General features: G+C 39.4%; 1 protein-coding gene across 5 annotated transcripts in view; it reads left to right on the plus strand.

The window, feature by feature from the left end:
* Nucleotides 1–3,013: 3,013 nt before the first annotated feature.
* The window catches only part of INTU (inturned planar cell polarity protein), an 84,865-nt gene continuing 70,920 nt past the window's right edge, over nt 3,014–16,958 (plus strand). For 3 of the 5 annotated variants that reach the window (XM_007113495.3, XM_007113498.4, XM_007113499.2), the window contains exon 1: nt 12,494–12,728. In XM_007113495.3, coding sequence (XP_007113557.2) covers nt 12,583–12,728 — 146 coding nt within the window. In that variant the 5' untranslated portion in view covers nt 12,494–12,582. Of the gene's footprint in view, nt 3,521–12,493; nt 12,729–16,958 lie in introns of those variants that run through there. The other 2 variants (XM_007113496.4, XM_007113497.3) reach the window with 2 other exon arrangements.

The raw sequence follows: 16,958 nt of genomic DNA on the forward strand, positions 1-16,958 counted from the left end.
AAACTAACTTCTGTATATAAAAGATTTGTAATGGGCTTTCTTTAAAAAGCAGGCTACCCATGTATCCTTAAATGATACAATATGTTGCAAAACCACTTATGTACATCTGAGAATGGAAATCTATAATAGATAATAATTGAAATTTTTCATGTGCAGAATGCCAACTTCAAATTATTCTTTTTTTTTTTTTTTTTTGTAGTACGTGGGCCTCTCACTGTTGTGGCCTCTCCCGCTGCGGAGCACAGGCTCTGGACGCGCAGGCTCAGCGGCCATGGCTCACGTGCCCAGCCGGTCCGCGGCATGTGGTATCTTCCCGGACCGGGGCACGAACCCATGTGCCCTGCATCAGCAGGCAGACTCTCAACCACTGACTGCCACGAACCTGTGTCCCCTGCATTGGCAGGCGGACTCTCAACCACTGCGCCACCAGGGAAGCCCCAAATTATTCTTTTTACATATTTATATTTGAATATATCCTGAATCTAAAAGTAATATATATTGTTTTAAATTTTGAAAAAAAAATACAGAAAAGAATAAAGGAGAAGATAAAAATCACTCATTTCTACTTCCAGATGCAGTCATTTTTAAGATTTGGTAAATATGCATCCAGTTTCCTAACTGAATGCCAGTAAGCTTTCTATTTAAACTTCATTTTAATAAATACATATTAGTTCACTGTATGAATGGACTTTAACCTACTTAAGTATTACACTAATTGTGGATATTTATACTTTTAATATATTTGCTATGATAACATACTGGGATAAACATCATGATCTACATTTTTTATCATTTCCTTGGGATTAATTTCTGAATCAAAAGATATAAATATTTTCAGTTTCTTGAAACTTGGACTCAAGGACACCAGGCAGAGTGTAGGGCAGTGGTGAGGTACCTTACTGAAAACAGATGTGTTAGGTAAGGGGCTTCCCTGGTGGCACAGTGGTTGAGAATACACCTGCCAATGCAGGGGACACGGGTTTGAGCCCTGGTCTGGGAAGATCGCACATGCCATGGAGCAACTAAGCCCATGTGCCACAACTACTGAAACCTGCGTGCCTAGAGCCCGTGTTCCGCAACAAGAGAAGCCGCCTCAATGAGAAGCCCACGCACCGCAACAAAGAGTAGCCCCTGCTCACCGCAACTAAAGAAAAGCCCGCACACAGCAACAAAGACCCAACGCAGCCGAAAATAAATAAATAAATGAATATATTTTTTTAAAAAAGAAAAGAAGTAATAGGTCAAAGTCTATGTATATTAAGAGATGAGACCCTCATTAATCACCCTCTTCACCCACTTGGCTCCCAGAACACTGGCAGCCAGGATTCAAGAAACTGACGCAAGAGAAATGTCCTACAACGATGACATTTGGAAATCCTACAATGAATAGCTAAACCCCATCTAATAATCCTACATTTTAAAATTAATCTATTACTCTTTATATCTGTCATCTACAACCAGTAGTACCTTACAACTCAAACTACATTTTCCAGCCTGCTCTCCATGTGTCCACCATTATAGTATCCTACAGAATACTTTTCACTGCCCTAAAATTCCTCTGTGCTCTGCCTATTCATTCCCTCCTCAGGCAATCACCTATCTTTTTACTGTCTGCATAGTTTTGCCTTTTCCAGAATGCCGTATAGTTGGAATTATAAATTCTGTTACCTTTTCAGATGGGCTTCTTTCACTTAATGTTCCTCTATGTCTTTTCATGGCTTCACAGCTCGTTTATTTTTAGCAATAGATAATATTCCATTGTCTGCATGTACACAGTTTATTTATCCATTCACCTACCGAAGAAGAACACCTTGGTTGCTTCCCAGTTTTGGCAATTATGAATAAAGCATCTATGAGCATCTTTGTGCAGGCTTCTGTGTGAACATAAATTTTCAACTCATTTGGTAAATACCAAGGAACACGACTGCTGGATTGTATGGTACTAGTATGTTTAATTCTGTACGAAAGTGCCAAGCTGTCTTCCAAAGTGGCTGTACCATTATGCATTCCCACCAGCCATGAATGATGGCCCGTTGGCCATCTGAACGGCCATCATGTGGAGCCTGTTGCTCCACATGCTCACCAGCACGGTGTTGCCAGTGTTTGGATTTCAGCCATTCTAACGGATGTGTAGTGGTATCTCCTTGTGTTAATTTGCAATTCCCTACTGACATATGATGTGGAGTATCCTTTCATATCTTGTTGGCCATCTGAATATCTTCTCTGGTGAGGTGTCTGTTCAGGTCTTTTGCCCATTTAAAAAAATCAGGTTGTTGCTTTTCTTATTGAGTTTTAAGAGTTTTGTGTATACTTTGGATAACAGTCTTTTTTCAAATGTCTTTGGCATATATTTTCTCCCAGCCTGTGGCTTGTTTTCTCATTATCATCAAGCTAATCAAGCATCTTCGCAGAGGAGTTTTTAATTTTAATGAAATCCAGTTTATCAATTATTTCTCTCGTAGACTGAGCTTTTTGGTGTCATATTTAAAAAGTCATTACCATACCCAAGGTCATCTAGATTCTCTCCTGTGTTATATTCCAGCGTCAAGTATGTTTTTAAAGCGAATAGAGCCCCAAACGAGAATAAAGGGTCCACACTAGGCAGGTCAGCCACCACTTCTTATTTATCGTTGTTATCTCCAAAGACTAAAACTCAGCTTGGCACATAGCAAGTAATCAATACGTATACGTTGACTTGGATGAATGAATGTAAATGGCCTTTTTGGTCAGCATTTAAATTCCCACCAATAACGGACGCCCAGCTCGCCTCTCTTGCTCCTTTCCTGGCCTTCCACGCAGCGGCGGGGCCTCGGAGCCCCTCAGTGCCCCCTCCACCCTTGTTCGTGGCCCTCCAGGCCGCAGGTGGTAGCTTCCTTTGCTGGGGGCGGTGCCTGGACACCGGTGTCCCTCGCCTGGAACAGCCTTGCAGCCCAGCAGGAAGAGTGAAGAGCACTAGGCGGCGAAAGAGCGCGGCTTCGGGCGGCCGGGCTGGAGGCGCTCGACGGCTCGCCGCGGGCCCCCGGGACCCTGCTAAGCGCTCGACCAAGTTGGAGAGGCGGGGGGGCGCCCAGCCGTGGAAGAGGGGCACTCTGGACTGGGCCAGCCCCGGCAGGGTGGCGGCCAACGGAGCGCCCACCTGCCCCGGTCCTGCGGCGCCAAGGTAGCCGGGCCGCCGGCCGCGGGGTTTCCGAGATCCGCGCGGCTCGGCCCGAGGGCGAAGGAGAGGGAGGGCGGTCGCTGACATCGCCGCCCTTCAGTCCCAGGTCTCTGCGCGACCGAAGCTGGCAGCCTTTTCCTTCAGCTCTCGGTTTCCCGGCGGCGGCCGGAGCCGTGCCGGAAGCAGGCGGCGCCACGGGCGCCGGGGGTGAGACCTCGCAGTCCTCTGCGCCTGTTACCTGTTGCGCACCCTTGCCGCCGAGCCTCAAGTGGGCATGTTTCAGGTGGGCAGGTCCAGCATCCCCAAACCTGACGCCCGGAACTTGGAGGACTTGGACTCTGTGCAGCGCGTCCTCTTCCACAGGTCAGTGCTGGGCCGGGGGATCCGGGAAAAGACAGCCCTCCGTTCCCGGGGATGAGGGCGAGGGGAGGGGCAACCTTTCTTTCGGGCATCTTGCGGCGAAAGTCTCGTTTGGGATTTTCCTTGGGGCGGTGCTCGCCGCCGGAGGGGAGTCGGGACCTGCCCTCCACCCTTTCCAGAATCGGACGCTCGGGATTCACTCGCTCTGGTCGCTCCGAGGCTGGCCCCGCGCGGGACGGGGTTACCCACCCCACTGCAGAGAACACCACCTTCTCTAGAAGAGATACAATTAAACAAAGCTGTTTTTTAAACACCTCTAGACTTTCTCCAGGAAAACGAGCTGAGAGGTTTGTTTGGATTTGGGCTGTGATTGGAATTAGAAGGAGGCACTTTTTAACAAATCTAAATTCTACCCCCCCCCCCAAGCACACACTCACGTACAGTCACGCGTGCGCATCCACACATGTAACTACACAAAAGAGATTTAGGAGTGCCTCTCAGAAGGATGAGAATCCCAACTTGCCGTAAACTGCTACTGTATTAATTTAATCTGTCGAACCATATACTTTATGGAAAATAGACTAACAAATATTAAGCCCCATGGTAACGATTAGAGGTTTATGGAAGGAAAAGAACCAAGAATCCACATGGAGAGCAAATTCTATTTCCATTGTAAGATTGAGAGGATGGTTGAAACGCCAGGCAGCTTAATGCTGCTTTGACTCTAAGAGAGCCTGGCTGGCCTTCATAATACGTGATCTGGGAAAAACTCGCTTAGAAATATGTCAGAAGTATCTCTTGAATACATTTGTAGTGAGAAAGAATAAGTGGCGCTTGGCAAATATCTGTCGGGGGAGGCTTATGTGAGTTCTCTCATCTGTAAACGTTTCAAGTGACTCTTTTAAGTCTTTGTACAAAACCATATGAGCTGTAGAAATCCTGTTCTGTTGGAAGTGTGAATAGAGAAGAAAGACATTTATGTATTTGAAGAAAAAGCAATCTTTTGAAGGAAAAAAACAATATTCAACATTTTTAGCCTATAAATAAATCGTATCCTGTTTTACTTATTCTGTTAGCCAAAGATAAGGTTGGAAATGAGAAAATTGGATAATGCTTTGGATTTAAAAGTATCAGACATGGTATTCGATTCTGAGGAAATAAAGGCATAAATGGAAAAAATGGCTTAGTACGTAAATAGAAAAAATGAACTTAGTAAAGAATGACATTTAAAGGTTTATACAATCCTGTTCTGTTGGAAGTGTGCAAGGAAGAAATCCGGCCTCTTCAGTTTAAAAACTGTCTTCTGAAACCTGCAGTTTTCCACAGTTGGTTTCCTTCCCCTCTCTCCCCAAGAGAGCCCCTGCCGTATACAATAAAATATTATCAATTGAGCAGCTAAAAGGGGATTCTGCTAAATTCCCAAAGACAGTTCTCCCTGCATTTGAAAAAATTACAGTCCATGAATAATCCCCCAGTTTATTAACTAGAAACTCATTCACAGCATGACTTTGCTAAAGCTGGGAGGGGTGTTTGTTTTAAATGCTTAAAACCCTGATGCAACAGAATTACTTCATGTTTTAAATGTCAGGTGCCAAAAAATTCCAAACTGATTAACCCTGCAGGGTTTCACATCCAAAGCACAAACCTGTCTGAATGAACCAGGATAAAAGAATATGTTTAAACTGCAGCCATCAAAACTGAGATGATTATTTCAGAAGTAAGTAGTGGAGTGTTTCTGGAATAAACCTGCTCAGTATATGAAAAGCTACTTTATCTGAATTACAAATAACTGCACCCACATGCTATGGGAACCAATGGAATCTGAAACTTAAGTGTCTTTGTCAGTAGGCTACAATTCTCTATTTTTAACAATATGTGAAAATCTTTTTGCTTTTGCAATGCATTATTTTTATCAGTGGTTATTTACTTTTAATGTTTTCAAACACACTTATTAAAAAATTGGAAACATCTATAGAGGTTTGTGTTTCATTTCATTAAGATAGATTTTCACACAAGTTCATATTTAATCAAATGCCTTTTGCTCATATATGTAAAGATTTGTTCAGACAAAATGTAATAGAAATTAGAGAAAACAACCTTTAAACTACACTCACCTACTCATCATAGTTCTCAGGCTCTAGACCAGTGCATGGACTATTTTTTTTTATGCCAGTTTTACAACATTTTCATGTTTTTCCTTTAAAACATCCCTTGTAAGATATCCACAAAATTTTGGCAATTACATTAAAGAGACCGGTAGCCTTGAGCCACAGAACATTTATAGACAAGAAAGAATGGCAGACTATTCTATTTTTACATCTTACTTTAAAGGATAACTCTTATGAGTGTTTATTTTTTAATTACTTGTATATTTTCCATTGTAAATATGGTTTTCAAAATGTAAAGCATTAAATTGCTGTGCTCTTGAAAAGTATACTTCAGCCAAACGAAAACTGAAGCAAAGTTGCAAATTTTTCTCTGCATGAGGTGTTAGCTTCAAAATATGTCAATATTAAAATAACAACAGGTCAGCTAAAAATATTCAGCTATCCTACTTCTTGATTAAAAAGTTACATATAGGTTGTCTGAGTCAGGGAAAACTTCAGTATTGCATTTCTCAGTTATTTTTACTTAAGTAAATCAACAAATATTTGTGTCACTCTTGATTATAGGAAGTACTCAAATAATCATATTAGCACTCATTAGAATTTTGCAAAGATTTTTCAAAAATTTATGCACTGGGTTACGGCAATTTAATCATTCCCTTGGAGTCCTATTCTGTTGCATACTGCATAGTTGTGGGATTTGGCAAGACTTAACTTGTCTATATTTTCCTGTTCATTCTATAATATAAAGGGATAATACCCACCTCACAGGATGGCGGTGTGAACTTCAGGTGATATTTAAGTGCTCTATATAAAAGTAAAGTTTTATGAAACAGAAGGGATTATATTTACAACTGTCCTAAAAAAATTAAAACAAAACCCAAAAAGACAGCTGTTCCTAAAGGCTCTGAGAAGATTCAGCTAAGTGACTTTTGCCCAGAGCCTAAAGGCTAATGTATGGTTCTGGTCCAGGCTGGAGTGCCAACATTTTGACGCCTAAGCCAGCAGAAAAAGTGAGCTAAAGGCGAGTCTCTGAAAATGTTTGATGACCTAAATTTCATGCTTGTGGCAACAGCAAAATAAGCATATTTTAAATACCTCAAATATCCAAAACTCTCAGGGGTAAAGGTGTGCCCCATTAGATAAAATTCCTGATGAATAAAATATCCTTTTAAACTCAAAAAGTAAGATCTAAAATAAATAATAAAATCAAAGCTCTTTGAAAATATGGTATATGTCACACACTGCTCTGTTTCCTAACGTGTAAGACATTAGATTTCAAAGGTTATCTCAGTTGGTTCTTAGCAAGCCTGTATAGTAGGCAGGGACTATTATTGCTGTCTTCACATAAAGAAACTGATCTTGTTCCCGGTCACTTGCTTATTAGTGACAGAATCAGGATGAGAACCTGGCTGCTCTGACTGGGGAATGCCTGGCACTTATGGATTATCAAGCATTTTCATAGTGGTTATCAAATTACTGTAGAGTTTGACAAACATAGTGGGGTTTTTTTAGGTGCTTCTGAGGGCACTTGACACTCATTTATAAACTATGGTTTTTGTAAATCTCATATGTGTCCTACTTTTTTCTTCATCAGCAGACTGTCAGGCATCAACAATTTTTGCTGCTGTGTATTCCTGTTTTAAGGAGGCCTTCCTTCCTTTTGGTTGGCAGCTACTGATCTATGGCAGTAGAAGAGTTTACCAAATTTGTTAGAACTTGTAAATGAAAATATAAAATGAGGATAAGTAAGAGTAAATGAATTGGGTTTGGGGCTTAAACTTTGTGCCATCTACTTTAGTTACTTTTATGTTTGCTTCGGGATTCTCACCTATATTCCGTTATTGTTCAAATGCAGCATGCATGATCTTAGAACAAGTTCCATACATTTTTACGGGTAATTCAGTTTTTATATAGGAAAATGAGAATTTTCAATCATAACGCAATTCTATAAACATAAGATTGCCGAAATGTTATTCTTATATGACTCTATCCCAAATTTGAAAAATTCCACATTATGAAGTCTGTTTTTAAAATGCTATTTTGCTGAGTCTACCAAGTTAATTATTCATGATTTTAAAATGACTGCAGTTGTCAGTATTACTACATAGTTCATGAATTATTATTTCCATGTGCACAATTAAGGCGATATGAATTAGTTCCTAACAAAACTCTGTTACATGAATTTCTTACCTTGCAATTAAATTTTTTTTAATGGACATGACCTCCTGTGGCCCTGTTTTCATTTAGTTCTCATTGCTAGCTTATATTACTATTTAGGAAAGAGCTCTTGAACCTGCTAAAGATACTAAATATTTAATTATGTTCTTATCTGGTGTATTTAATGTCAGAATTGTATTGTTTGCCTAATTGAGATGGTAATCAATGGAAATAAGGACCTTATGTCTCATATATATTAAACTAAACATATCTGGGCCTCAGAAGACGGCTGGCCATTTGTGTAGTGGAAAATAGAAAATAAGAATATACCCTGGCCTGGAAGTTCCCTGGTGGCCTAATGGTTAGGATTCTGGGCTTTCACTGCTGTGGCCCAGAGTTCAATCCCTGGTCGGGGAACTGAGATCCTACAAGCCGTGCTGTGCAGCCAAAAAAAAAAAGAATATACCCCGGTCTAAATCTTTTAAGTCTTCCTGCAATTGATAATTATGAAACAGACAAAGTCAGTATTCTTATAAAGCCCCTGAAAATGGCATTTTATTCTTTTCCTTTCTTCATCCTCTCCAGTATATCTAAGGGTATCAAATATTAATTTAATTAGTATAAATATGATATATAAAGTTAGAAATCTGGAAATCAGATTACCATACTCTGAAAATTTAATTAAGAATTTAAAATGATTGCTATTATTTCTTCTTTTGTGAAAGATCAAGCAAAGGTGTAACTTTTTCTAGGGGCAGGGGAGGAATTTTGTTCATTAAACATACGGAAATAAAGTCGACATAACTCAGAGATTTATCTAGTGTGAAAGGACATTTTTCTTTTTTTTTTTTCGGCCGCACTGCGCGGCATGCGGGATCTTAGTTCTCCGACCAGGGATCAAACTGGAGCCCCCTGCAGTAGAAGGGCAGATTCTTAACCCCTGGACCACCAGGGAAGTCCCAAGGACATTTCTTAAAAGATATACTTTTATGTGGCACTTCTTGCTCTGGTTCAACTTTGTGTAAGATCAAAGACTGAAAAAACAACAACAACAACAGTCATGTCTTCTAGGAGTTGTCATTTGGTAGCAAAGATAGACACATTCCTAAATAGTTTAGATACTAGGCAGACTGGCAGTTAATTATACCAGAACTTTATGGGATATGTTATGAGGGGAAGATGGAAAGAGGAATTCTTACTATAAGGTAGGAAAAGAGTCTGGGACGACTTCTTGGAAAAGGTACAGCTTAAATTGGGACTTGAAGGAAAATGTAGTGTTTCGGATAAGCAGCGCTCCACAGACAGGGAACTGTGTGAGTAAATGATCCACAGGATAGCTAATGTTTTTTGACACTTTGTGTGCTAGGTATTTTACGTGCATTAACTCACTGGATTCCAAACAGTCCCGTGAAAGAGGTACCAATATCCTAAGTCGCAGGTAGGAAAAGTGAAGCTTGTGGAGATGGGTGCTGAGGCAGGGAGAGGTCTGCCTGCCAGGCTTAAAACCAGGAGGTGGGAGTGGGTTCCATCCTGTTTGCGAAATCGTCAGTGGGACTTATAGGTATGAAGCATAGAACTGAGGTAAGGCTAAGGGCAGTGTTTCCCAAGTTTGCCTTTGAGGATCACTGGGGTTACTTTTTAAAATAGAGATTTCCAGGCCCCTCCCCTGGAGGTTCTGATCCTGTTGAAGTGGGGCAGGACCCTAAAGTCTGTATGTTTAACAAGCACCTCAGGTAAGATATTTTGATTAGCAAGTTGGACACACTTGATTAACTTAATTAATGCATAGCAGGAAATAAGGCCTCTGATTCCTAGTTGGTGCTTAATGATTTGTAGAATTGGAAAGTTTTTTTAAGAGACTACACAGTTTGGATTTTATTCTCTGTTTAATGGGGTGGAATTGAGACTTATGAGCAGGGTATGAAATTATTAGATACTTATAGAAAAAAATGAAGTATTATTTATAGTAAGAAAATGTGGGGCTTCCCTGGTGGCGCAGTGGTTGCGCGTCCGCCTGCCGATGCAGGGGAACCGGGTTCGCGCCCCGGTCTGGGAGGATCCCGCGTGCCGCGGAGCGGCTGGGCCCGTGACCCATGGCCGCTGGGCCTGCGCGTCCGGAGCCTGTGCTCCGCAACGGGAGAGGCCGCAACAGAGGGAGGCCCGCATACCACAAAAAAAAAAAAAAAAAAGAAAATGTGGAGTTTTGTTAAAATTTAAAATGTCTTTTTTTTTTACTTCCAATAAGTTGCTTTTAAAATGATGAAAGGCTAAGTATTAAAGAGGTGCCTAAAGCATTTTAATTTTAGAATGGAATCTTAGGGATTGTGGTGAGAATAAGTATGTATGTTTTAACGTGAAACATAACTATTAGTGATTCTACCTTTTAAAATAATAGTATCTCTGATTTTAAAAGTAATACATCTTTTTTTTTGGACCTCAATACTGATGGAAATATTTGTTTCTCTTCCTTCCTGGTTCCACTGTCTTCAGGCTTCTGACCCCATTACTTTCTCCATCACTTTTAGCTGGCAAGGTTGCCTTCTACTTACCAGAGAAAATAAACACCATCACATGGAGACTGCCTCAGCTTCCTGAGTAAAACTGGCAAGTCAGCATCCATACCTGCACCCTCCTTTGGGTACCAGCTTCAGGGAAGAGGTGTTAAGCAAGGTCATAGCCCTCCATCTGTTCCTAGGGTGCCATATCCTCCTGCCACCTCAAGAATCTCCTTTACCATTTATGAACTAGTCCCCTGTTCTTTAATTTGAGTGGTATATAGACCTCTCTTTTTTTTTTTTTTTTTTTGGTACGCGGTCCTCTCACTGTTGTGGTCTCTCCTGTTGCGGAGCACAGGCTCCGGATGCACAGGCTCAGTGGCCATGGCTCACGGGCCCAGCCGCTCCTCAGCATGTGGGATCTTCCTGGACCGGGGCATGAACCCGTGTCCCCTGCATCGGCAGGCAGATTCTCAACCACAGCGCCACCAGGGAAGCCCTATGGACCTCTCTTTTCAGGAAAGACTCTTGCAGATTTCCAGGGATGACAAACTTTATTATAATTTTAAATAAACAGGCATAAGCTCTGTGCTTTATAGCTCTTATATAAGATAAAAACAATTTTATAAATTAATACAAATAAACTACAAAATAAAATTCAATAGCTAGTTTACAGTTATAAAAAAGCAAATTTAGAAATTAATACAAATAAAACCGTAAAACGTAGGATATTCAAATATACATAGTTTAATGTGACAAATGAAACTAAATTGCAACTTGAAAGTTTAAATATTTGATGGCTATTGCCCAGGTTCTTTTGAGTTCTTCATGCATATATCTCTCTGGGCCATGGGGTGACCCATCTTCCTCATTTCACTACTCTTCTCTGGAACATAATATCCCGTAATAACAAGATAAGTTAAGCCTTCCTCTAAGAAATCTGCTGTGGCCCCACATGCCCTAGTTTGTTTCCCTTGGAGTATTCCAGTAGAACTCTGTATTTATCATAGGACACTATATGTTATAAACTGCGCATTCACCTTTCAGTCTCTACCATCTACCCATGTAGTTTAAGTTGAATCCCCAGCACCCATCCGTTGAGATCATAAAATAACATTATATCCTTCTCTTACCTGCTACAATAGGACCATTTCCCCATGCATTACTCTTTGAAAACATTTCTATTCACATCATACTATTCATCATACTTTAAAGGTGTATTTAACTTTTCCCCTATTGTTGAATATTTAGATTGCTTTCAGCTTTTCACTTTTACAAGTTTTATAAATTTTATTTATATCCCTTATTTTCTTAGAATAGATCTCTAATAGTTGAATTACTGGGTCCTGAGGAGTAAATATAATCTAGTGGTTAATGACTTAAGTTCAGTTCTCCGTTGGCTTTGATGCCTGCTAGCCATGTGACCATTAACAAGATGAATAAACTCTCTAAGTTTCAGTTTCCTTATTTTAGTATAGGGATATTTAGTTCATATATATTTATATACATATGAATAGAACAAGTAATTAGAACCATGGCTGAATCTCAATAAATGCTAGCTATTATTTTGTACTTACAAAAAATATTTGATGTAGGTATTGGCAAATGACAGGTAAATTTTACCTGTTTACACTTCCAACTTCAGTGATGAGAACACTTCATCAAATTATAAAATTTTCAGTTAGAAAATGAACACGCAGTAGATTTCACAATATGGGCACCAATTTGAAGCACCTCTACAACATCTGCTTGGGAGAACTGTTAAAATGTTTGCCACTGCGAAACAATAAGAAAACCAAAGAAACAATGGCGCGTATTTACATCAACACCTAGAAGGCATTGCTTAAAAGCGTCCATTCCTTGCGCGTATGGAGTGGTAAAGGGTAGCTTTCTTTACTTCAAGGGAAACTCAGGCGGAGCGCCTCTAAGGTTTTGGAGAGCTGTTCAGCGTAGAAACAAAGTGCAAACCGCAAGAAAACAAAACAGTGGGCCTCCGCCAGTTTTAATAAGTTTCGCCGCTCCAAAGGAGTGTGTTTAGGAGAGCGGAAGTGGTTAAGTTTCAGCTTCTTCCATTCCTCCCGGATACCCTCCTGGAAATTCAAGTTCATTGGCTCCTTTCAGTCGTCTCGGTTCTCTCAGGGAAGCTTCCTTGTCTCCCTGGCAACCTGAGCTGCCACCAATTGAAGCTGAGGATTGGTGGTCACGTGTCCCCTACCCCTTCCCGAGCGGAGGCAACATGGTGGCTCCGTCAAGCCGTAGCTGCGAGATTTGAATTACCCTAGTTGTAGCTGCTGCGTCCCTGCTGATGGCGTCTCCGGCGTTGTGCGGCTCACGTCAGAGCCCAGAGGGACTCCCTGGAGACCCTTCCTCACAAGAAGAAGATGAGGATTGTGATCCTGAAGATCCGGTCAGCGACTCGGGTTCATACTCCTCTACAAGTACCGATTATGAGTAAGGTTCTCGAAGAGGGACAATTAAATCCATTCCTTCTGCCTGGAGAGTGTACACGTGGGCTGGGGGGAATTCGAGAGTGTTGGCGTGGTAGAGACTGAGTGTTTGAGGTTCTATAATAAGTGGGGTTTATTTGCACCACGTTTCAATTGTGTGGTAATGTGAGCCGAAATGTCTGTGCCATTCTTTGTTACTTTAGGTTTTTGTGATTTTCAGAGGAGGAGGTTCTCTTCTTTGTGGTGGTTTCTGTAATATATGAGAGTGTATCTATCTGTTAGAGTGTTCATAAAATTCTGTTCTGTCGCAGTGTCTTCTTGCTTTGGTGTCATGATCTTTGTGACTTTAACCTCACTAGTGTTTGGAGTGAAATGACACCCTCAACGTTTTATGTCAACTATTTAAATTATGTAGATTTTTCTGGTTATAAAAATAAATAGATATATAAAAGAAAGAAAATCCACCCTAGCCTCACCATCGAGAACAACCTCTCTTAGCATTTTTGGGGGTATTTCTGCTGTATTTTCCTATACATTCCCATGGTTTTCTTGTTTTCTATTTTATGTTTTAATGTAATTTTTAAATACAGAATATCTAAGTGTTATTTTCTACTTTCCTATCCCTAAAAATAATGAAAAAGTTATTTTTATTCACAGTACCCAATGCTACTTCAGTTTTGAAGGAATTTATCCCTTACTGCTATGGATTAGAAAAGTCAAAGTAATTAGTGGTAGCTTGAAATGACTAGCATTGAAAAGATTCTGGTGCCAAAACATCAATCAGTGACCGCCATATATAGTCATTTTTAGGATGACATTTTATGTGTATTTAGAAATAACAGTTACAAGTATTTAATGTGTATTTAGGAGTATCAGTTACTTGGCAATTATTTTCACTCATAGGTATGTAAAACATTTTTATCATTATCTTTAAAAGCACAAGGGAGAAAACCATCACTAATGGCTGCTTAATTATATTCTAGAGGCTTAATGAGGACAGATTATATTCTGGAAGACTTGAACAAATTTAAGGATCAAACACTTTGTACAATCTTCTACTGTGGTCGTTTAAAAAATAATTACAAAATTCATGGCTATCAAGCAAGGCTGCTGGAAGGAAGTATGGATTATGTGGAATCTTATTTGGTCTTGCTATGGGAGCCATAGACAGTGTGAGATTCAAATTCTTGCTTTCTCTACATCTTAGAATCACACATTTTTAACCTAGAGAGAATCTATAATAGTCCCATGGTCACACAGCCGAATGTTGTCAGTGGAGAAATTTAAGAGACCTGATTTCAAATGGGGTGCATTGATTTTGATGAGTGAATAAATGAGCTAGTCCTTTTTTCTAGGAAATAAGCAAGCTGAGAACTCGTGTTAGAAAACTTATTTCAAAGCATTTTGTGATTTGGAATACATGTGTGCATGTATATATATATATATATATATATATATACACACACATATATAATATTTTGGTTTTTTATAAAACAGGCATTAAACTTTCTATATCAGTCATTCACTGATCACTCCACATATTCCAGTGTCTTTATCATCCTAATAATAAAAGTACAGGAAATCTCAATTGTAAACTGTTTGGCTGGTCTATATTTCAAGTCCTACCAAGATTCAGATTTTATGGCTGTCGCTTCTTGGTGTTTAGAACATGAGAGTTGATATACACTGACCAGGTAGGCTTCTGTTCTGTTTCTTCTTTATGGTATTTACTTCCCTAAGCTGCAGCGTCACCAATGCAAAAGGTGGGCTCCCCAGCATGGACAGGACACTGGAACATGTGGATGCAAGGCATAGGGATGCGAACCTAAGCTTTCTCATCAAAGCTAAGAGATATGAATTGCCTATTGTCTTTCATTGCCTACATGGAGGTTATTAAAGAAGTTATGCTACTTATTGATTCACATAAAGTATCCTGAACTTTCAGGGTTCTAGTTAATTTCTGCATATTCTTTCTGGAAATTATCATTGTTTCTTGCATGCTTTGAAAACCAGTTTGAGCTGCGATAGTCAATATAGAATTAATAAGTTTATCATTTTTTAGATAAAATGTCTTTAGGGTACATCTGGTATAGTACTTTTAATAGGTTTGTTTAAGACTTATAAGAGGAAATTTTTAGATTGGTGCAGTACATCTTAACCTGGCATATTGGCAATTTCCTGAGGAAGCTTCAGAAGTAATACTGGAGGGTGGGTTGGGTTGAGGAAACTGTTGACTAGTTTCAGTATTAAAAAAAAAAAATTTATTTATTTACTTATTTGGTTGCACCAGGTCTTAGTTGAGGCAGGTGGGCTCCTTAGTTGCGGCTCTTGGGCTCCTTAGTTGCGGTGCTTGGGCTTTTTAGTTGTGGCATGCAAACTCTTGTTGTGGCATGCATAAGGGATCTAGTTCCTTGACCAGGGATCGAACCTGGGCCCCCTGCATTGGGAGCACAGAGTCTTATCCATGGCACCACTAGGGAAATCCCGACTAGTTTCAGTGTTGAAATAACAGAAATTATACATTTACTTGCAATAATGCCATGCCTTCTTTGCTTTGGTTTACAACTACCCAACTCATTGAAGCCACATTGGTTCATGTTGGCCAAAGTCATCCATTTTATGACTTAGATTTTTGATTTTTCGAAGTGAATTGTTTATTGTTGTGAGTTTTAAAGCCTTGACTGATGGAGAGAAAAAAAGGATACTTTAAAAAGAGAATTTAGCTATAAAATGCTAAGGAGCTTCCACTGACAATAAGAAGAATGACTGGAGAAGAAGGAAAATATGTCCTTTAAATTTTTTTTTCTGGGGTTTTTTAACAACATTACTGAAGTATAATTGACATACAATAAACTGTACATATTTGAAGTGTGCGGTTAAGTTTTGATAAGTTTTGACATGTATACATCTGTCAAGATAATGAACATATCCATCTCATCCAAAAGTTTCCCCATGTGCCTCCCTCATACTACTCATGCCTGCCTCACTCTTTATAACCACTAATCTGCTTTCTGTATTGATAGCTGAGTTTGTGTTTTCTAGAGTCTTATAAAAATGGAGTTATGTAGTATGGACTCCCTTTTTTGTCTGGCTTCTTTTAATCAGCATAATTATTTTGAGACCATTCATTTTGTTGCCTATATGTTGTTCGTTCCTTTCTATTTCTGAATAGGATTTATTTCTGAATAGGTTTCCATTTATTTCTGAATAGGATTTCCTTTTTATTTCTAAATAGGATTCAGCATAATTATTTTTTTTCTTTGTGATTATTCAGCATAATTATTTTGAGACTCATTCATGTTGTTGCCTAGATGTAGTTCTTACCTTTTTATTTCTGAACTGGATTCCATGAATATATCAAAATTTGTCTTTTTCTTGGGTTTTAACTTGGGTGTGCTACTCGAAGAATAAAAATATTTCATTCAAAGTTGTGATGCAATATATTAATATCAATTTAGTGTAATATTTTCCTTTTTCTCTCCTGCTCTGAACCTTGACTTTTTCCTTTTAATTTAATTTTTCTTTTATCAAATTATATAGGTTAAAAAGTCAAACAGTATGTAACTAGGTTTATGATGAGACATGGTAATTCTCTGCCAGTATCTCTGTATGCTTCCAGCTCAGCATGTTTGAAGAGAATTCATTGTCTGCCTTGTTTCTCCTCTAGTGTTGCCCATCTCATTTGCTGACCTCACTCTCTTCTTACTCAGGTCCTCAGATCTAGTAAGTCTCCAATCCTGTTGACTTGCTTTTCTGATATCCACCCCACCACCTCCTCCTGCTTCTCACAGGCATTGCCTTACTTAAAGGGCTTGCGTCTCTCATTTACCAGTTGTCTAACTGGTCTGGGTGCCTCTAATTTCTCCTGTTTTCAGTCTTTCTCCCATACAGCTGCCAGAGTTTGTTTCCTAAAATCATTTTTCTCTTAGAGAACCTACTACAAAAAGATATAATGTAGCAGTTTGGATCAAAAATAGAATTAAACACATGCATGAATATTACCAGCGAAGCTAACTAAAATGAAGTAGATATCCACGTGCTTAACCAGGTCATCCCTGTGATCAGGAGGAGAAGGCCGAGATTTAAAAACTAACAGTAATACTTCAGGTTTGTTTGCTGATGACTTTATTATTCAGAGAATTCAACCACTTCAATTACAATGGAATGTCTTTATAATGTAGCCTGAAATAACTGAGGCTTTTAAAAATGAGACTAATTCTGTTAGTATTCATAG

This window comes from Physeter macrocephalus, chromosome 7 (assembly GCF_002837175.3).
Source record: "Physeter macrocephalus isolate SW-GA chromosome 7, ASM283717v5, whole genome shotgun sequence".
Lineage (NCBI taxonomy): Eukaryota > Metazoa > Chordata > Mammalia > Artiodactyla > Physeteridae > Physeter > Physeter macrocephalus.